General features: G+C 41.5%; 1 protein-coding gene across 2 annotated transcripts in view; it reads left to right on the plus strand.

Annotated features, from left to right (window-relative positions):
• Window positions 1–3,829: 3,829 nt before the first annotated feature.
• ARID5B (AT-rich interaction domain 5B) overlaps window positions 3,830–21,631 on the plus strand; it is a 175,825-nt gene continuing 158,023 nt past the window's right edge. The window contains exons 1-2 of one of the 2 annotated variants that reach the window (XM_036264631.1): window positions 3,830–4,283; window positions 4,711–4,965. In XM_036264631.1, the coding sequence (XP_036120524.1) occupies window positions 4,263–4,283; window positions 4,711–4,965 (276 nt within the window). In that variant the 5' untranslated portion in view covers window positions 3,830–4,262. The remainder of the gene's footprint in view (window positions 4,284–4,710; window positions 4,966–21,631) is intronic. The other variant, XM_036264632.1, reaches the window with a different exon arrangement.

Here is a 21,631-nt window from a genome sequence, read left to right on the forward strand (position 1 = left end):
GCAGAATTACCTAGCATCAGATCCACCAACAGGCCAGAATCCACCCTCCCCGCGCTTCGCCCCACTCATTCCTCCCCGCCCCCCTTCACCTCCTCCCTTTGCCTCGGGATCGCCAAAGTGATCCGAGTTTAACCGATGAAAGGAGATGAGGGGATCATTCACTGGCCCTGTTCTGATCCATGCAGTATTTTCTGGAAAAATTAGAGGCTTCAGGCTGGAAGAAGAAGGGGGGGGGGGGGGGCAAGGAAACAGCCAGGTTGAATTCCTAGTCTTTATCAAGCAATTCGCTCACCAATGAGAGAAAGCTGCAGTGGCAGATTCAAGCCACATGCGGTAGTGTGTAGCAATTAGTAGATAAAATGCTGACTAAAGTGCTAAAACGTGAAGTATTATTATAGCCAAGGTCAAAAATGCTTCAGTTGTCTTTTGCAATTTGGGGGAGGGGGAGGCCCAGAGGTGCGCAGAGAGGTTGGAATTTTCGAAATGGTCGCCTTCTTTCTTCAAACTGTACTTTTTTTTTTTTTTTAATGATCCTGTTTATTATAGCCCAAGCTGCCTAATTATGTCACTGCTGGTTTTTGCAACTAACTTAATCCTCCTGATCCTTTATGAAACGATTCATAGACACTGAATAATGTGTCCACTGCTCCCTCACCCCCTTGAGGGGTGAGACTGATTTTTAATTTTTCACCCTTTAAATAAACTACATAGCTTAAATCAGAGTTGTATTTTTGGCTAGCAAAGCAGCTGGTATATATATGTTGGTATAGGTTCCTGTGTTTCAATATAAGAGCCTAGAAATAGTGGGTCATATAAAGACACACTGCTTTTTTCCTCCACTCCTCTTTTGTACACAGTGAATCGCAGCTACAAGCTTTCTTTTATAGATAAATAAAGCAGTTGCTTTCATGATTATAACTGTCCTGAATGGATTGTCTTCTTACAGCATTCAATCTGTTTATGAGTATTTACTTTACATTAGCCCAGGGACCCTGCACGGCAGGAGTTTGCCTCTATTCCCCTGGGTGTCGGTGTCTCAAGTCTTACATCTGCTCTGTGATTGATGGAGCCTTGAATCCACGTTATTACTCTCACAAGCAGAAATCAAACAGGCTATTAACTACATTACTTCAAAGAACTGTTTCAATACAATCTCCTTATCTTAATTGAAACTTTCTTTGTATGGATATTTGCTACACAGATAATTTACAGGTGCCTATCAAGCATCATATTAAAGAGGTAAAATAGAGGGTGGGTTTTGGGGGGTTTTTGTTTTGTTATTTTTTTTTTTTTTGTAAACACACACCATTGTGATCTATGATTTTAAAAGCCATTCACAGTATTGGACCCAAGGTTTGATTTATTACATTTTATTATGTTCATGGGGATGGTAGTGGTGGTGCTATAAAAAGACAGGGGAGACACCCCTGTGATTCAGTTTTGAAATTTAACATTCATCTGATTACAAGACTGCAGATATTCAAAAATATTCAGACCTAGATCCCTGCAATTGTTAACATCACAAAAACCTTATCGGGAGTTTGCGAGAAGAGAGATTACGCAGCATGCATCCTGGTTCAGCGCCTACCTTGAACAGACAGAGAAACAGGGTTTCTAATTAGATAAAGTCCCTTACAGACACTCAAAGACTTATAACACCAAAAACAGTAGAAGTTGCTTAGATGCTGTAAAGAGCTATGTATTTTTTGAGAGAGATTTAATATACAATTGAGGGATACCCTCAGGCATTCTGTTGAGGTTTCCTGCACAAATACTGCTGCATTGGTCATACAGGAAACTGACTCAGAGTCGATCTTACATATGATCTTGTCAAAGTACTGCAACTCAAGTTTTTTAATATAGGATTACTTGAACTGAATACATATATATTTATGCTAACAGGACAGACTAACAGAAGCCTTAGGCACCTCTCATGTATTTAAAAATATGTAAAATGCCCTTCAGTCAAGTCCATTCATATGTTAAAAAAATGAACAAAATGGGTTATTTTAATCAAATGTCTGCAGTATGCATCATAAAGTTAAAAAGAGAGAGAGAGCAGGAGAGCTGTAATTTCTCTTTGTAACCCATGTTTATAAAATAGAAAGATCAGATGAAATTTCAAGGAAGATAATTAAAGAGTGATGTGCAAGTCATAATTTGGCTAATGCAAAAGCTGGGAGACTGTGAATTGTTATATTGTCCTCCTTCATGATGCAGAGTTGTGATATTACTTTAAATTATTAAAATAGTTTTCGACATCTTTCAGAATACCGGCTGTTTGGCATGAGCTTTTATTACTTATTGTAATTGGAGGATCTGCCATTTTCTTTCGTTTATCACTGTGTGTATAGAAACGAGATAGATCTTGCCTTTTATTACTTCCCCATGTTCTGAATCAAAAATGTGGTTTAGATAATGTTAAGTGCCCTAATTCTTACTGCAGCGGACGCAGACGTTATGAAAAGGCATAAAAATACACACAGAGGGTCTTTCCACCTCAAGTCACTAAATATAAGGCATTTGTGCTCTGCTGGGTGTATTAACTTCAGCCATGTGAATATAATTTTCATTAAAGTAATCCTGTTTCAACTAGATGCTGTGACTAGAGGTGAAACGTTGCGAAAGCGTTAAAAATAGCTTACTAGTAATTTCAACATCCTGTAATTTTATCACAGATCAAGTTTCAACTGTCATACTATACAGACCTTATTCCCCATATAGTACATGTTTACTTTTTTAGCATGCCAGACCCACTTTGGAACGATTGGTGCCAATATAATAAAATCATCGGGGGTGGGGGTGCTGGAAGGAGTGGGAGGAGAGCGGGGAAGGGGGTGGGGGAGCGTGGGGGAAGCGAGTACACCATTTTACATCAACACTGCGAAAATGCAATCTAGCCTGGCGGAGGACCGGCAGCTGGGTCGGAGCGAGCGAGGGCTTTGCAGTCTCTGCCTGTTCCTTGTTCTGTCGCTCTTAAGTTTCTCTGTGTTTGCATAATAGCCGTGCATGCAAACCTCGCAATTCTCCAGGGCTCCAGAACAATAAATATACACATTTAAAGCCTTTATTGTCTTACGGTTCATGCCCCCGGTTTTCAACAGCTTAATTTCTGGTTGTATTTAACTAGTTTGCAAATGGATTTTTTCAGTTTCAAACTATTATTGAGGAAGCTCCCCTCCCTTTTTGGCGGGGGAGGGAGTGGGGGTGGGGTAGGAGTCGGTATATTATTCCTGTAGCGCTGGGTTATATAAACACATTATCATTTGAGAGCGCCCTTGGCGTCCATCAGCATTGTAAACACGTACTAGTGTATATACTTCAAAATTAAAGAATGCACACGCAGAACCGGGAGCCTGAATTCATATTCCGAGCAGACTCGCTGCTAGCATTTATTGATTTATCATGCATCGTTTATTGTTCCAGTCCCTAAATGCAGTCGCTGTCCGTTCAATATTGTTTGCAAAATCCTGAGATATGTGTGCATTGCTCACTTGTCTTTCTATTCTTTTATTTATTTATTTTCGCTGAGTATTTTTTTTTGCGAAGCGAACAAATGCATTAATATTTATATGTTTATATAATCGATAACCCACTTTTCCCTTCCATGTAAATAGGCATCAAAAGATAATTTAACAGATTAGTTCTCGAAAACATGGCAGTGAGGAAGCGTAATTTAACTATCAAACAAATCTACATGTCTAATAACAGCAAATCTGCTAAGGAGCATTAGAAAGAGGAGCAGCGCCCCGGAATCTCTGCAGGAAATGTTCTTTATATTAGACATATACAAGCAGGTCCTGTCAGATGCACAGAGGAGCTCGTCAACTCTCGTCTCCTCCAAAAATCTCATCTGACGACACCCACAAACATGGGAGATTGGGAAGAGGGAGATCTCATCTTCACACAGTTTTAGGGTGGATTTTATTTTTACAAACCTTCCTATATGTTTTTTGCCTTGATCCATCCGCTTCCCGCCGAGATCGGACGGAGCCTTTCTCCCGGTTATGAATTTGATCAACCCACATTTGGAGAGAAATCTACACAGTTTTGACAGGAGCTTAAAATTGAGTCGTCGGAGAAATATTAGGACATATTTTCAATCATTTTGGTGCCGAAGGGGAGGCAAGAACTCAGTTTTATATTGAGACATTACGCCGGCTGAAGACAGAGAATGTTTTTCCCTGCCAGGACCTGATGCAATCCATTCAAGCCAACAAGTTTGGAGAGAATGTTGAGTTCAATCAATTCAGAACGTCGAGATGGAGCCCAACTCACTCCAGGTATTTCGCTCTCCTCCGCTCCTCCGATCCCGGCACCCCCCGGAACCCCCCAGCCCCCCAGCTCACCCACACCTCTACATCCACCCACACCCCCCACAAACTTTTCACCAAACTTTTACCCTCTGCATCCCCCCAAATCATTTTTATTGTTTAAAAAAATCCCTGCACTGATCATACATACATAATGTAATTTTACCGCCTCAGATGGAGAGGTAGGGAGAGGTGGCGGGGGGTGGGGGGGGGAGGTTTTTTTTTTTTTTTTAAGGGAGGCAGAAAATTTGTGGGCTCTATTATTTTTACACCCAGCTTTATATCTGTTGGCTCTTCTGTATTAAGAGTGTGGATGTCTGTGTGTAAATGTGTCTGGAAATAGATGTTTGTGCTCTGATGGCTACATTATTTATTTGGTGCTTTTTTTCCCCTGCAGTGGGTCGGCTCACCGTGTGGCTTGCACGGACCTTACATTTTCTACAAGGCTTTTCAATTCCACCTTGAAGGCAAACCAAGAATTTTGTCCCTTGGCGACTTTTTCTTTGTAAGATGTACGCCAAAGGATCCGATTTGCATAGCGGAGCTCCAGCTGTTGTGGGAAGAGAGGACCAGCCGGCAACTTTTATCCAGCTCTAAACTTTATTTCCTCCCAGAAGATACCCCCCAGGGCAGAAATAGCGACCATGGCGAGGTGGTAAACTTATATCTCCCTCTCTTCTTTCTTTATTATTTTCCCCCTAGTAATGCTTATTACAGGGCAAGCTTGAAAATACTGTATTCACTTCTGCAGGCGAGCAGGAACGACTCCTTTTTTAAAGGGGTAGCGCCACTAGCTGGGGCTCGAGTATTTTGCCATTGTCAGAGTTTGGCTGTCAGCTTTACAAAGAGGATCCAACTGCTGATTTTAGTCAAGATCAAATAACTTGTTCGAGAAGGGTTTTGTTCAGGGATGTGTGTGTGTGTGTGTGTGTGTGTGTGTGTTCATTCGCTTTCCTGCTACTGCTCCTTGAACATCAGTAGCTTTTTATATATTTTTTGCCTTTTGAAAATTTACCTTCGCGTCTGGCTCGGTCGGGGCTGGGTGGGTTTCTTTCGGTGGGTTTCGATATTGTTCACGTTTTTTTTTTTTTTTTTTAAAGTAAGTATTTGATATGTTTAAGAGGGCGGAAATTACGAAATGGAGGCAGAGTGAGATCAAAAGCTATTGAGTTGGCAAAGACGTGTTGAATAAAGTGATAAATGACAGGTACTGGAATAATACATTCAAATAACTTGCAGATCTGCCCGGGCGGATTTCAAAGCGGTCGTGTAACCGGCACAAACACGTTAAGCATTAACAACTATCTCTCGCCCCCACCCCCTCCCCCTCGGACAAGCCATTTGATGTTCTAGTTTCCAATTACTCCACGCCAAGTGGACGTCTTCCAGCGCAATCTGTGGGGATGTGTGGGACGGGGACCGGGAAGGAAGGGCAGAGGGGTGTGTGCTCGCCCACTGGCCCTGTGGGCTCGGCGTCCTCCGTGCCCAGACGGCGCTCCTGGGGAGAGTGGGGAGGGACCGAGCCTCCCCGGCACGTTTCTGGGAGGCCGCGGGGGCGCTCACCGCGCTCCCAGGAGGACGCCGAGGTGAGCCCGCTGTCACCGGGCGCCGGGGCGGCAGCCTCCCTTTGGTTCTGTCATTTTCTTGTGTGACCGCAGTTCTGCGGGCTCCCCTTGTCAGCTGACCGACCTCAGCGCCGTGGTACCTACCAGGGGAACTATTTTGGGGAGTCTGTGCCCACGGCGCGGCGGGGAGGGAGGGTGCACCGCCGCCTGGCAAGGCTTTGTGTTGCCCAAGCAAGAGCAGGGTAATCAAAGTGAGACTTTTGAGGGCAGCTAGCTCTGTGCCAGGCTCTAGAGCTTTCGAGGTAGGTGTAAGGATCTTTTTGTTAAATGAATGGTTCCCCGTTTAACTCATCCCGGGGCTTGGAGCTGCCTGCCAGTCCTTCCAGAATTCCTTGGTCTGACGTTGTTGATTGTACTTTTGGCATCGCTAGTTCACTCGCTCTCCCAAGGATCGAATTACCCATCAGTGGTCTTTGCCGGTTAATTACAGGAGTTCGTCAAAACGTTCGCCCTCCGAGATCTGCCTCTTCGGAAATAAGCCCCGCCCTCCTCTCCGAACCCCTCCCCCCTTACCTCCTCCGCCCTCCAGGGCCAGCTTTGGGTTTTAAATGTTCACGTTTCCCGACGTCTGCCTGCAATTTTACTAAGGTGTTGTTTGGAAATAACTGTGAAAAATCCTGCAAGCTACCAACAGGTTGAGCTCTTTCCCCCTCCCAAGGTCTAGCTCGGCCCCCTCCCCCGACCCAACTTTCCTGCGCAGCTGTCTTCCTCCTCCTCCCCCTCCTGATTTCTTATTTGCTTTTCAAATTTATTACTTCAACATGGCCTGTGATCTGGAAAAGGGAAGGATTAAATATCCAGAAAAGAGCTGGTGCCTAATAGACTTCTGACTAAACCCAGAAGGAAATTATTCAGTGTTTTATGGGATATTTTGTGGTCACTTTTTTTTTTTTGAATTGAAATTGGAATATTTTTTAAAGACCCCACTCGGTCCAGTTTTAATTTCTGTTGGTGTAATTAAATAGTGAATTCTGATTTAAGAATAAAAGCCAATATTAGCAGAAGGTTGCATCTGTTAGAACTGCTGATATTGAATAGATGTATTTTTAAATACACGATTTAAAAAAAATTTCATTATGCGGAAATGAAAGTGAACCATTGTAATGATCTGTGCATTTTGTTACTGCTATATAAGCCATACCTGAGAAAATTAATCTTGCCATTTAAAAGTAAACTCTAGGGGATTTGGGGAGAGAGATGGCTCTATTTATAATCCTCAGCTGCATATACATCGTCTAATATTATGCATGATTTGTTTTTTAATGCTAACACGGCTGGTAATTAGCTGTATGATTATACTTGTATATTTCATTAGGACTTTGGCTGATGTCATTGTGAATTATTCAGCCATATTAAAACAATTTTCAATTGAGATAATGACACGCCTCAAAATTATGCAAATGCAGGCTGCATTGTGCAAAATAATTATGACAAATATAACACAGGTAGATAGTTTCCCAATACAGATCGGTTTTCCACCCTGGTGATGTCATTTTCCCCCTGGCCTAAGTTAGTCATTCATTAGCAGAGTAGCTGCAGCAGTCTCCTCTGGAGGAGATCCTACAGAAACCAGCACTTACTGCTGGCACCTAGAGGGGGCAACAGGGCCCTCTCATTAAGAAATTTGCTTTGTTTTCACTTACTCCATTAACTTGTTTATATGCAGTGAAATGATTTTTATTATTGATTTTAAATAGTTTTGAATGATGCATTTGCCATTTACAATGTATAACTGAAAGAGAAAGGTTTCTTGGTGATGTGCACTGTTACTTGGAGAAAATGTTCAGCACATTTTAATCAGCCAGTACAGTTTATTTTAAGTAACCAAATGGAGGTTAATAATTTCCTGATTGAGCTGACATCAGCATCCATTTGGAAAGGACAGCCAGGACTCAGTATGCTTTTTTGGCTTAAGAGAACCAGTCTGTCTTTTTATGATTTCTTGAAGTGTAAATATGTCTAAAAGCAGGAAAATTATTATTGTGTGAGATTACAAATAGCATCCCTGTGTGGTTTGCTATGATCTACGGAGGGCTTTCTTTGGAGACTATTTTCTTATTGACTTTTGTAATAATCGTATGAGGCTGGATAAGGCAGGGCTTTGTATACCCATTTTACAGATGGAGACAGAAACTTGCAGAGGTTATATGATTTGTCAAAGGTTACCAGGCTGGAACCTAGGCCTTCTTAAACTTTAAGATTGGTTTATTTTTCCACTGAAACCTACTCTTGAAACCAGAGCCTGAATACATCATATTATATTCTAGAAGTGTATACTAATATGGACAGTTTCTTGTACATTTCAGAACTATGACTATTTCAGTTTTGCTAAAGGTCACCAGATATTTAGGTAGCAGAACCATTTTTATTCTATAAAGTTCGGGTAATTCTAGCCAGTGGTATATAACAAAAGCAGTTACATTTTAATAGCATTATTAATAACCATTAATACGTTATTATTAGTATTAATAATTATGATAATTATTTGCATGCTTATACACACTGCTGCCTTCATTTACTTCCAGAGTCACATCTTGATTATGCAACTTACTATTTATATGATTATTGAATAATCATAAACACTCTGAGCCTCAGTTTTTTCAGCAACAAAATGGGAACAATAATAAGGTTGACTGTGGATTGTTGTGAATATGAAGAGGCATTATATTGGCAAAAGTACATCATACACTGTAAAATCCTTAAATAAATAGAAAAGAGTTATGATTATGGTGATCTTGATTCTAGATATTCTCAATTTATAAACAATAAACATAATAATCTTTATGTCTGTGTGGAGGTTCCTGAGCCTAATCATGACACTCTTTTAAATTATCATGAAAGCAAATAGCAAGGCCATATGCAAGGAGTTAAGTGTCTTCAGTAATTACCCACAATTGCCACATTCATCCAGTAGCTCTTCAGAGGAGGAAAATGGCAAAGTAGGCGGGTAATTGGTTCTGTTACTGGGTAACTTCTGATTACATTCATTTTCAAATTGCCAAGTGCTTGATCTATTGGCAATATACCCTCTTAAAATAGGTGGATGTGCAAGCATGGATTTCAGCCTGACGGTCCATGGGCTGGAGTCTACAAGGAGGCTTGCTGATAATATGCAACTCTAAGTGTAGATGAATAAACTAATGATGTCAGGGAGTCATGATCAAGCACATCAGAGCATTACAGATTCTAGCACACAGGCAGGATTTCAAAAAGTCGTTTGACTATCAGCCTCACCATGGGTTTAAAATAATTAAAAATGTATACTCTGGAGCCCCTATTGAAATGAACTGAAAGCCCTTGACAAGTAGCTCAGTTGGTTAGAGTGTCATCCCAATACACCAAATTTGTAGGTTCGATCCCAAGCTGGGCACATATAAGAATCAACCAATGAATGTATAAATAAATGGGAAAACAAATCCATGTTTCTCTCTCTCTCTTTCTCTCTCTATAGATAGATAGATAGATAAATAGATAGATAGATAGATATGGATATGGATATGGATATATAGATAGATATAGATATGGATATAGATATATAGATAGATATAGATATATATACATACATATACATATATATAATCTTAGTCTCTTTAAAAAGTTATGGTTTTTTTTTAAAGAAATTAACTCAATTAGAATATCTGAAAATGGGGTCCAGGATTCTACATTTTAAACAGTTGTGCTATAGCTGTGTGATCTTGGGCAAGTTTTAAACTCATCGTGCCTCAGTTTTCTCTTCTGTAAAATGGGAATATGGTACCTACTTCCTAGGATTATTTTAAAGATTAAATAAGTTAATACATGTAAATTGCTTACAGTGGTGGTTGGCACATACTGTAGTAGATTCTTCAATAATGATTGAGTCATTATAATTATCATTAATATTAGTGTTATTGTTCTCATTTAAGTTTGAAATCACTCCCATGGGCCCTCCTAAAGAAAGCTTTTCTGTGAGAAGGTGGCATCTAGATTAGTTTGCTAGAATATATAGCCAATTCAGATTCTTCCAAATCAAGCTGGCTTTCATCTATATGGTGGTTTTAGCTGTGTCACCAAAATAAAAGACTCCTTAAGAATTTGCATTTTAGTGTTGACGAATGCTGTCAACTGGATTGGCAGGGTTTTTAAAAAGGTTGACTGATGGTATCACAACTGGGGCTCTATGGATGGCCATTCAGTCTCTGATCTGTATCCATGCGCTGAGTTTTTAGAAATTTCTAAGCCTCTTCAGTGACTCCACTAGCCTTGGACATTTTCTTTAATTTTTCTGAGCCTCAGTTTCTTCATCTTTAAAATGAATTCAATGATCTCTACTTTGCTGAGAGAATTAGAAATAATAATGAAAAGAACCTGGCAACTAACATAGTACTTATACTGGAGAGCTCAGCAAATTATGGGTGCAGTTATAAGAGTTTTTATTTTTAGTGATACTTTTAAACTTAGGGAAGGAATATCTCCACTCTCTGACAGGCAGGCCCTTTAGTACTAGGGTGAGAACTAAGAGTTCTCTGGAGAGAATTTATTGGACACTGACAAGCATTAGCAGACTGACGCCTCAGGGTCAAATCTGGTCTACTCTCTGTTTTTGTAAATAAAGTTTTATTGGAACATAGGCAGACTCATTTGTTTATGTATTGTTTATAGTTGCTCTCAGACTACAGAGGCAGAACTGAGTAGTTGTGACAGTGACCATATGGCCCACACAGTGGAAAATGTTTACTATTTGGCCCCTTACAGACCAAGTTTGCTGACCTATGGGGCTCGTTCGAAATAAGGAACATGATTGTGTACCTTTTCTTCTTTCCTACTTGGGTTTGAAGCAAGATCTAGTAGTTTAAGACATAATTTAACATTACTATGTCAAAAACATTTACAAATACAAAACTATATTTTAACATTGAGTCTAGGATGTTAATATTTGAGAATCAGTAAAATTGTAGGAAGTTATATTTTGTGTGATGAAGATCCTAACGCTTGCCAATGTTGGTATCATCTATCTTGAGTTAATCAAAAACCACTCCTGCAGGGGTGGGCGGAGAGCTAGGTGGACGGGGTAAAGGGGGAAAATGGGGGACATCTGTAATACTGTCAACAATGAAAAAATATACAAACAATAACTACGTGTTGAGTGCTAACCATGTGCTCAGCGCTCTGCTAGGTACAGAGACGGATGCAAAACAGTTCATGGTGTGGCCCTTTTTCTCAAGAAGTGTATCAATCTTGATAGAGAAATGAGACCAACACATTTTTTAAAATGTAAAAACAATCCAAGACTATATAGTACGTCGGTGACCTGTGCTGACAATACATGCAATGTGCATAAAAAGGAAGATTCACTATCTGCCTGTTTTTGGAAAAATAATTTATCCAGCTCCTCGGGTATTGATGGAAGACATAGTACATGCTGGACTACAGGATACAGAGCTAAAGGAGCTGTCCTCAGCCCTCCAAGAGCTCAAATCTAGCCCCATGAACAGATAGTGGTTTCAGAAAAGCTATCTTTTTGTCTATATTCCCTAGTTGAAGTGGGGGATTAACGAAGGTCACTATTTGTAGCCTTTCAGGAACTTTCCTGAAACCAGGAAGTGCTGTCTTCACCTTTGAAGTCTCATTCATTCCATTCATATTTAAAGAGCTCCTGGTTTGTGCCAGAGCCTGTTCCAGGCCCTTGGGATACAGCAGTGATCAAGACAGATTGAAATCCATGCCCTCAGGGAGCTTACAGTCCATGGTGGGTTTTTAACCTCCCAGGGTCTTTGCATTGTGCCTTCAGTGGGTCTGTTCTTTCCCTTGGCTTTTTCCACCACAGAGCTGTTCTCAGGAGCAGAGGGTTATGCCTTTTTCACTTGGTCCCTCCACAGTATTCAGTGCTGCTCACAATAAGTATTTATTGAATGACTAACAAAATAATGAAAATGCCTGCTTTCCCACAGCCTGCTTTCTTTAAGTTTGGTCCAGTTTCTTTCTGGCACAGGGCCTATGATCAGTCATTCATATGTGGGCCAGCTCTGGCACCCCATTTCATGCTTTTTCTTTTTCTTTTTTTTCCCTGAAATCCATAGTCATTTTGCACCATCAGATGTGAAAAAAAGTGAGGTGTTTTTTTTTTTTTTCAGGGGCACGCAAGATAAATTAGTGAATATTTGGGACTGATAATCAGGCTAGAGCCAGCAACTTTCTCTCTCTCTCTCTCTCTCTCTCTCTCTCTCAGTGCTTTTCCAATCTCCAGCCATCGGCCCATAAAAGGTCAGGGCTTTGGGATGGCAATCTATAAAAAGACTAGACTTTTGGGAAGAAGAGTCGCTCCTCACCTGAGTGTTGGTTGGCAGTTCGTCAGCCAGCATGATCTTCAGACTGATGGCCTTAAGCTGGTTGATAGCGAGTCAAAATTGTAAGCAACTAAAACCTCTCCTGACATTGAAAATGTCAGGCACATACTAAGGAAATGTTATTTTTATGAAGTACATGAGTCCATACATGTAAATACTTCGTTATTAATTATTAATAAAGCATACCATTGTTCATAGTGGCATCTAGTGATACATGACTCAAGCTCATTTATCAAAGTCTAGTTTTAACCAATATCCAGAATATAATTGCTTGAATCAAATGCATTTGCTTGTCATTTTTTTTTTTTATAGCCAGGGCAGTTGGATATTTGCCATCTTCTACTCAGAATAATATTGCAGCTAGTGATTACCCGTTGGCTTGGCTTTTAAGGAAATTTAAAACAAATTTATCGATTGTTGGTTTAAGGATTCATTCGCCTCTCATAAATGTGGTCATGGATCCTGCATTTCTTGAAAAATCTGTCCCTGTGTATAACTCCCTTGCACAACAATTGCTTTTTGCAGCCACACCGTGTTCTCGCCAGAGATTAGAACCTGGGTCTCAGCCCTCAGAGAGCGGGGCTCACATCCTGGACTGTGAATGTCTGTATTGACAACGCATTTCAAACATGCAGATGATGATGATTATTGAAATGATTCTTTAGAATCATGCTAATGGCATCAATCTCCTAGCACATACTTGCATAAATTAATTCTGCTTTTAAAATCAGATGCACTGTTAGCAGCATTAAAGATGGATATTTGACATTTACCACCCAGACTAGGACGAGTGGTTTAATTACATGAATTTTCTGTAGAATCTTTATTGCCGTGTAAATAGACCTACAGTGGTGTGCGTCCTTGTACAAGTGACCATCAAGTTCACAGTCCCATCTCCACGTTTGTGCCACAGTGAAAACACAGGGGGTAGAGACCACGTGTTGCTAGTCAATCCAGTGGCCCCATAAACATCTTTCCCTCTACCTTTCCTCTCTCGTGACTCCAAGTACAGCCCAGCTGGGAGACACACCCCCTCCTCCCCACAGTTGAGTTCCAAGCCTGATCAGTGGCACTAAACATTAAACTCTTGTCTTTGAGAATAATAGGCTTTGCTTTCTACACCCTCAAGCATGTTGAACTACTGTGCAGGCTAGAAAATAAAAATGTTCTAATTGTGTCTTTTAAATAAGCATAGGAGTGAATTAATTAGACCATATTTTGTCTTTAGTTGCTTAGTTACACAATAGTATTCCTGAGCACGAGTAAGATAAATTGGCTCTTTTTGTGCTGCCTGTCCCTTAATCATAATTATTGTATTGCTTAGGAGAGTAAAGCATACATAGATTTTGAATTTTTTATTAATAGTCAAAAATATGCATATGATATATAAAGTATATGCTGTTCAACCTGTTTTATATGCTTTTATGTGGGAAGAAGTTTTATTGTGGTGGTAACATTTGCATTAGTTGCTCAAAGATGTAGTTCTGGGAAATACATAATTGAAATGTTTTTGAATTGCTTTTTCTGCCCTTTTCAATCTTATTCAAAATAATAGTGCCTCCAGTCCTGGAGCAGTCATTCTCATTTGATTTAACATCTTTTTTTGCACTGCATGCGCAGAGCCCAGTTTTAACCCTGCAAAGCCTGCGTGAGGTTCTGTGATTCACAGGCCTCATACATTACACCGTATGTTTTGGGGCTTACACTGTCTGGGGTGGGGGGGGCGCTGCAGAGTGCCTGTATCCTCAGCCCCTACTCCAATGCCCTTTGCTCTTGGCACGCTTCCACGTTCCTTGCAGAAGGATCCAGGGTTAGAGATCATAAGAGTTTGCTTTAGCTTGTCTTCTGGGGTCTTGCAAAATGGGATGTTGCTCCTGGAAGTTGGGTTTCCAGTCCCCTTGCCCCACCCTCCACCCCACCAAGGAGGACAGCAAGACTTGGACAGCTTGATATAGTTATTGAACAATGGGAGAGTCTGGCTGAAGGCCCAGGATGCATGCTGGGTAAATGTATGTGAAAATTAACCCCATTGTTCTGTTGTATTTGAAAAGCAAGTAAATTATTTACAGATATTTGCTAATTAAAGCACATGTTGTTTTACCAGCACAAAAGAACACTGTATAACTAGAGACAAAGAACTAAGTGCAAATAATTTAAACTTGCTAAATCTGTATATTCTTTTTAAGGGAGGAATATGTTTTTAAAATAAGTATATATACATGCATATTAAAGTGTGTGTGTATGTGGATACATATATGTGTGTATGGGTTTCTTGTTTTTAACCTCCTAAGGGGAAGCCTTGCATGCTACAGAGATCACAGGCCAAGTCACCATCCACTTGTCACTAGACCTGCCCCGCGCTCCCAGTGGAACATCGGAGACGGAAATCATTTGGACAGAATCTTGTTTTCCCTTTGGTCTGAGCTTTGCTTGCCGTCATCTAGTTTGAGCTCAAATCTGAGTATCATTGAAAAAAAGGGAAATGAGCCAGATCTTGGACCAGAGAGTAAAATTCTGCTCACTCTTTATCTTGTCCACAGGCTTTCCTCAAAGCCAGGCCCAGTTTAGTTGCTTTGCTTCTCTGACGACCCAACTTTGGCGGGCTTAGTTCTGGCTGGAAATTTGCACTAGAGAACGTAGGCCACTACCATGCGCCCGAGTGGTCAGACACAGGGAAGGTTACTGGTAACATTCTCAGAGACCTCCTGGCTTGAAAGTGGGCATGTTCGTAGGTGCAGTTGGTCCCTCTGGCTCTGCCATCTGCACAGGCACAGTTGGACTTAGGCATGACTGGCCGGAGAGTGTTAATAAAGATGATCAGGAGGACTTGCCGTGGTGGTCTCAGAAAAATGCTCTGGTCTAATTTGCCACAAGCATTTTAATAGACTCACGGGATTTATAAGATCAGAGAGATGGAAGAAATTGGGTCCAGCCCCCTTTATTTAATAGATGCAGAGACTCAGTTTTAGGCATGTGCTCGGAGCTAGTGACAAGTAGAACTAGAACCCAGGACCCTTAGTTCTTCATTTATTTATCCAGCATCTGATTCTTGAAAAGTTCTATCCTGCTCTCTAGGAACTTGCAATCAAATTGGCAGTTGACTAATACATAGATAACTCGGTAATGCTATTTTGCACTCGTGTAATGAAATGTTCGAAAGGGCTCTGTAAATCCCATGACTCCCTCATGGTGCTTCTTGCACATTTCGCAGGAGAGGATTCTCGGGCGCAGTCCTTCCAGAGCACCTTCTGTGTGGGGGCCAGTGCTGGCCTGGAGAGACAGAGGTGGGAAACTAGGCAGAGTCTGCCTTCATGGAGCCACCTTTGGTGGGGTGAACACGCACACGATTCATCAAACTAGCACAAATAGATGGGTGCTTTTTGTGATGCGGTCAGTGTGATGAAGAGAAAATACAGGGACCTGTGTTGGGAAGGCCTGTGGAGGCATGTTAGAAGAAGCAATGTTTGAACCCAGGTCTAAAGACATTCTGGTGAAGATTGGGAAGAGGTCCCTCGGCAATACGCAGAGGTGGGAACTGTCCCCCTCCAGCATGATTTCTGGGCTGAGCCTAACCCTGGTGAATCCAGTGAACAGATGACAAATGCCTTCTGATGCCCCCTGGATGCACCTACTCTCCCATGTCATGGAGACACCTGGACAGCATCTTCTGAGCTGATTTACATTGTCTGGCTGTGGAGATAGTAGAAAATAGGTCAGCAAGGTCTTTAGGCCAAATCTGGCCCGCTGCCTGTTTTGTAAATAAAGTTTTATTAGCACACAGCCAGGACAAGTTGTTCACAAATTGTCCCTGGCCACCTTCACACTATAGTAGCATCAGAGTCTGTATAACGCACAGAACCTAACATATCTGCCCTGTCACAGAAAATGTTTGCCTGACCCTAGTCTAAAATAGTATTAATAAAGGTAACAGTAAAACTAGAAGTTGGCAGCTTCATATGTGGCCTTTTATTCACAGATGAACAACAATAATACTGTGAGGTAGATTCTAGTGTCATTTCCATTTTGCAGGACAATCTGAGTCACTAGGTAACTTGTCCAGGTTTCCAAATTCATTCATCAGGTAAATGGCAAAGACTGAATGGGAACTCAAGCTGTCTTGATTTCAAAATATAGATGGCACAGACATTGTGCTGTCCCGCTGACGCAGGGTGGTATCAGAAAACGTGTAAAATGTGTTGCTATTACCTTCTGTGAAGTAAGACTGCCCAACAACCCTGGCTGAGTGGCTCAGCTGGTTGGAGCTTCGTCCCATACACCAAAAGGTTAGGGGTCGGATTGCCAGTCAGGGCACAGACCTTGGTTGCAGGTTTGATCCCCAGTCGGCATGTACAGGAGGCAACCAGTCGATGTTTCTCTCTCTCTCTCTCCCCCTTCCTCTCTCTCTAAAATCAGTAAGGCATATACTCAGGTGAGGGTTAAAAAAAACACACCACACAACAGCTGTATCCATGTTTCAGGGTCCTGTTCAAAAGTGACTTTGTCCGTGACGTCTCCCTCTGACTCTCCAGGGAGAACGGCACCGGGAACAGACGCACATGCAAGAGCATCCACTGTGTCAGGCAGGGAGGAGGCGGTGATGGGAGCGGGTCTGGGAGACAGTATGATGTTCGGGGGAAGTTGGGGCACGTGGCTCCTTTCTTATGTGGCTGCCCAGGCCCTGCTACACATTGCTGGGCAGGAATGTCATCCAGGGTTGCCAAAGAAGCGCCAGCAATCCATATTTTTTGTATAAATTTCGTTGGCAGTTCAATCCAGTTAAAAACACACACACACACTTGGTGAGTCAAACAAAACATGTCTTCAGTCTAGATGTGACCCACAGGCCGCCACTTTACAGTCTCTAGAGCTAAGCTTTGGATTATGAACATTTTTAAACTTTCTCATTATTTGGCCCATTTTCTGTAAACAAAGCAACAGGAGCCTATTGGTCCTGAAGGGGCAGCAAAGAAAGAGGAGGGGCAGCCATGTAGACGAGCCCCCACCGTTCTGTCTAGTCTGCGTTCCAGAGTTAGGGGACAGAGGACCGGATGTGTCAGGGAAGCTGCTGGGCTCTGTCCTCGGGCCCACAGGTAGGCCTCAGGGAGGAGGGTCTAGGGATTACCATGTGGATAGAAAGCAGCGTGTGAGCTGGAAGGTGACCTGCAGCCATGCTGGAGGTGTCCTGGAGAAGGGGAGCTTGTGAGCAGGCCCTTGGAAATAACAAGGACTTTCCCGCGGAGAGATGTTTGAGAGAGAGGGGCAAGTCCTAGGCAGAAGAAGCCGCAGGCAAGTAGGAAAGGACACAGTGCTGGATGTGGCATGCGTTCAGCAAGAGAGGAGGGGTCTGGTGGAAAATAAGGCTGAGGCCAGATCTCAGGCCCTAAGTCTAGCAGTTCAGGCTTTGAGGATTGGACCTGAATCTGAAGGTAGTGCTGATTAATAATTTCACGTATGTCTTTTCTCTTTCTAGTTGGAATATAAACTCTTAGTCTTGAAGCTTGATAGAACCAAATGTGAATATTGACTCCACCCGTTAGTAGCTGTATGTCATTTTGGTCAACTTCATCTCTCTGGAGTCTCAGTTTCCTTATCTGTGAAATGGGTTAAGCTTGCTGGACTGTGAATATCAAGCGAGATTTACATGAGTTTAGAGCACAAAACCATAGCCTGATTTACCCCAGGCCTTTAGCTGATGCTAGTTATCGACCTTAATCCTAACTTTATTGGCCCATTGAAGCCTGTCATGGTCCTAGACTTTTATGGTGCTTAATAAGTAATTTATTGGTTGAGTCATTGGACTACTATTATTTGAAAAACAATAACTAACTAAAGTATTAATTTAAGTAAAGTTAAACATCCTGGTTCTCCAGAAAGTTTTTGATCCATGTTTGAGGTTTCCAGTCACTGTGAAGGGGACACCCTCCAACCCACTGTGTTCTGTTCCACTTAGGTCTTAAAGGACATGTGTTCATCAACTACACAATAGATTGTAAATATGCACCCCAACTACCTTAAAAGAGGGTGTCCCCTATAGGGGGCATCTCTTCCATCAGCCACAACAAAGTAAAAGAGGGGAGAAAGATGGAGTCAGGAGGCAAGACCTGCATTTCAGATGTTGCATGTCAATAGGCCCAAGAAAGCTCAACCTGGTGCCTCCCAGTTCCCTGTCACTATGCAGTCTCCAGGAAACCTGGTGTTGAGCTGCTGATTGTGACAACATGGAACATCTTTTAAACACCCTCATTTTCTTTTCATCTATTTTCTCTTCTACAGAACACCCCTCATTTGAGACTTTGTTTCACCCTCTTGTCATCTCTTTCTCCTCCTCTTGTGTTGGTGGCAAGGAGCGTATCCCAGATCAGCTCCTTTTAAGAGGTATAACACTGGGTTCTTTTACAAAGCAAAATGCATCCGCAAAAGGATGTAAAGGGAAGGGTCCCAGCCCAAATGGCAGGAGGATCTTAGAAGAAATATCTCAAAATAGACTGCCTACCGGGCCACTAAATCCTTTGGGTTAATCCCTCAGTGTGTATCAGATTACTAGAATTCAGATGAAAACACCACTGTGCTGCTCAGTCTCTTCACCAAATTATTCTAAATTCTAGTGTACATGGATTATACATTTATAAAATAATTGAATTCTGTATATCTTAAGTGAACTAACCTGTTCTATTCTGTTTCTTGTGAATATTCTCTATAGTAGTCTAGTTGTGCTCCTGGCTGCCAAACATGTGTTCATCAACTACACAATAGGTTGTAAATATGCACCCCAACTACCTGGGCAGGCAAAAAGAAGATTCTAGTGAAAATGCTAAAGATGTTTTCCTAACAAATTGTATGAGTCACATAAATGGTAGCGTCTTAAAAAATGATCAACAAGTTCTGTTTTTTTTCTTTTTCTTTACAATATAGGTCCTGTTTCTTGCTGCACATTTTTTATGTCACCAGATCAGGAATTCAATAGATAGCTAAGCAGGTGTTCAAATCACTCCTGACCCCCAGAATTCCTTAAATGACCTCTCAAAGCAATGGAGTGAAAACATCTTCAGCGTGTCAGAATATTGAGATATTTTAGTTGCCTCAATGTTTTGGGGGGCTTAATTTTGAAAGGCTATTTTCTGCCTTTTATTTCTCCCTTGATTTTTAAGCAAAGAGAAGCCTTCTTGGATCTTGGCCATGAAGATTGGAGGATGTGTGTCTATAGGACCTGCAGATTGTGCTTATAGGCAACACAGTTCTAAGAGGTCAGCTATGTCAAGGGCCTTTGAAAGATGGAGCTTGGAAAGGTGGGAGGAGAAAAAGAGAGATGGGATTTGGGATTCTCCTCTGACTAAGGGCATAATATAATATTGCTCTTGAATATCATAACATTTCTATTTCTAAATATAAGACTTTTGACTACAAACTTGCAGTTCAATTCAACCAGTGTTTATTAGTGTATACAAGGTACTATGGGAGTGACAAAATGCTGAAAAAGATGAGCGCTTCTCCCTCTAGTTGCTTAGAGGAGATAAAGCATAAGTTTGCCTTGCTTGGTAAGATTCTATTTTACTCTGCCTCTGCCATCCTGAAAGTTATGCTCGTTTTATTAAATAGTATTCTTGGAAGTTTCTGTGAATGTCCCCCCTCCCCAAAAAAGATCCCTTGTATAGGCAGTTGTTTCAGGACTTAAGATGGTTGCATGTAGCATTTTTCCATTGGCCTGTCAACCTCATAGCAGAAATTAATTTCCAGGCATAGTGGAAACTAGTATTTAGTACCTGGTTTCACAGATTATTTCATTGTCACATAAAAAAAAGTATAAATATATCCCATGTTAAAGATTGTTGTATTAGTTATCTATTGTATAAAAATCATCCAAATGTTGTGTCTTAAAACAACATTGGGTATTCACAGATTGTGTGGGTCAAGAGTCTGGGTGAGGCTTAGCTGGTTTAGGATCTCTCAAGCTCTGTTGAGAAGAATTTACTTCCCAGCTCATTCGCTTGCCTGTTGGCAGGCCAAAGGTCCTTGCAGGCTGTTGGACTGGGGGCCTCCTTCCTTGCTGATCTAGGCCTCCCTCAGTCTCTTGCAATGTCACCTGGGCTTCTCCACGGGCCAACTCCCAACATGGCAGCTGACATCCCTCAGAATGTGAGAGAGGAACAGAAGCCCCAGTCCTTTTATAACCTAATCTCAGAAGTGACATCCCATCACTTTTGCCTAGGTCTGGTTTTTAGAAGTGAGATATTGTCTCCATTCCACACTCAAGGGGAAGGGATTACACAAGGGCATGAATACAAGGAGGTGGGGATCATTAGGGCCATCTTAGCGGTTGCCTACTAGCATCAGTGATGGAACCATTCACTTCAGTATAAAGCTCGTCTGATGAAGGCTGAAAGATATTCTTACCGTCTTGCCCTTTTTTTTTTTCTTCTCCTTTTGTTGTTGTTATGTATTCTTCTTGGGTGGTTCCTTCCAAACACCCATTCTTCTGGGCATATAATTATAGATGACGTACATAGTAGCTAGCAGATTGCTTTAATCTTCTAAAGATTTGTTAGTCTTAGAGCATGTCAACAAGCTATATTGAGTCTTTTCTAAATCTAATGTCTTGACCAGTAAATTTGGAGTTTTGTGGAAAGGGCATTGTGTCTGATGTGATGATTAGCTTTCAGAGAGAAGGGAAGGAGCAGGTATAGTTTTTTAAAAATATGTTTTTATTGCTTTTTAGAGAGAGGAAGGGAGAGAGAGATAGAAACATCTACTGGTTGCCTCCTGCACACCCTCTCTGGGGATCGAGACTGAAACCCAGGCACGTGCCCTGATCAGGAATCGAACTGGGACCTCTCAGTCCATGGGACGATCTCAATCCACTGAGCCACACCGGCCGGGCAGAAGCGCGTATGATTAAACGGTCTCCTAAATGCTTAAGAAAATAGGTATGTTTCATGTGCAGAGATTGAGGAGAGGCATTAAATCAAGTTTCCATATATCCAAATAGAGAAGATCTAAACATCCAAATGAAAGGGACTGGTGTCCCAGTTTGTGTTTCTAATGAGTGTATCCACAGGAGCCACTCTTCAACCTTGTGCATATGTCAGGGAGTAGCTGACCTTCCATCTTTTAAGGTCCATGGAAATTAGCTGTTTCATCGGGAAACACACATATTTCTCTTTCACGGAGGATGCAACTTGCTTTTCAACGAAGTGCTCAGGACATTCCTATGTAGACATTAAATTTTTGAGATAAAGGTGGCATTAAATAGATTCTGGAAATTTTTCATTGAAATTGATTCATGGGATAGCTTCCACGCGAAACCTAGTGCAAACTTGGAGGAGCTTGGATTCAAATTTAGAAGCATGCATCAGATATAAGACATATGCAT

Source organism: Molossus molossus, unplaced genomic scaffold, assembly GCF_014108415.1.
Source record: "Molossus molossus isolate mMolMol1 unplaced genomic scaffold, mMolMol1.p scaffold_m16_p_17, whole genome shotgun sequence".
Lineage (NCBI taxonomy): Eukaryota > Metazoa > Chordata > Mammalia > Chiroptera > Molossidae > Molossus > Molossus molossus.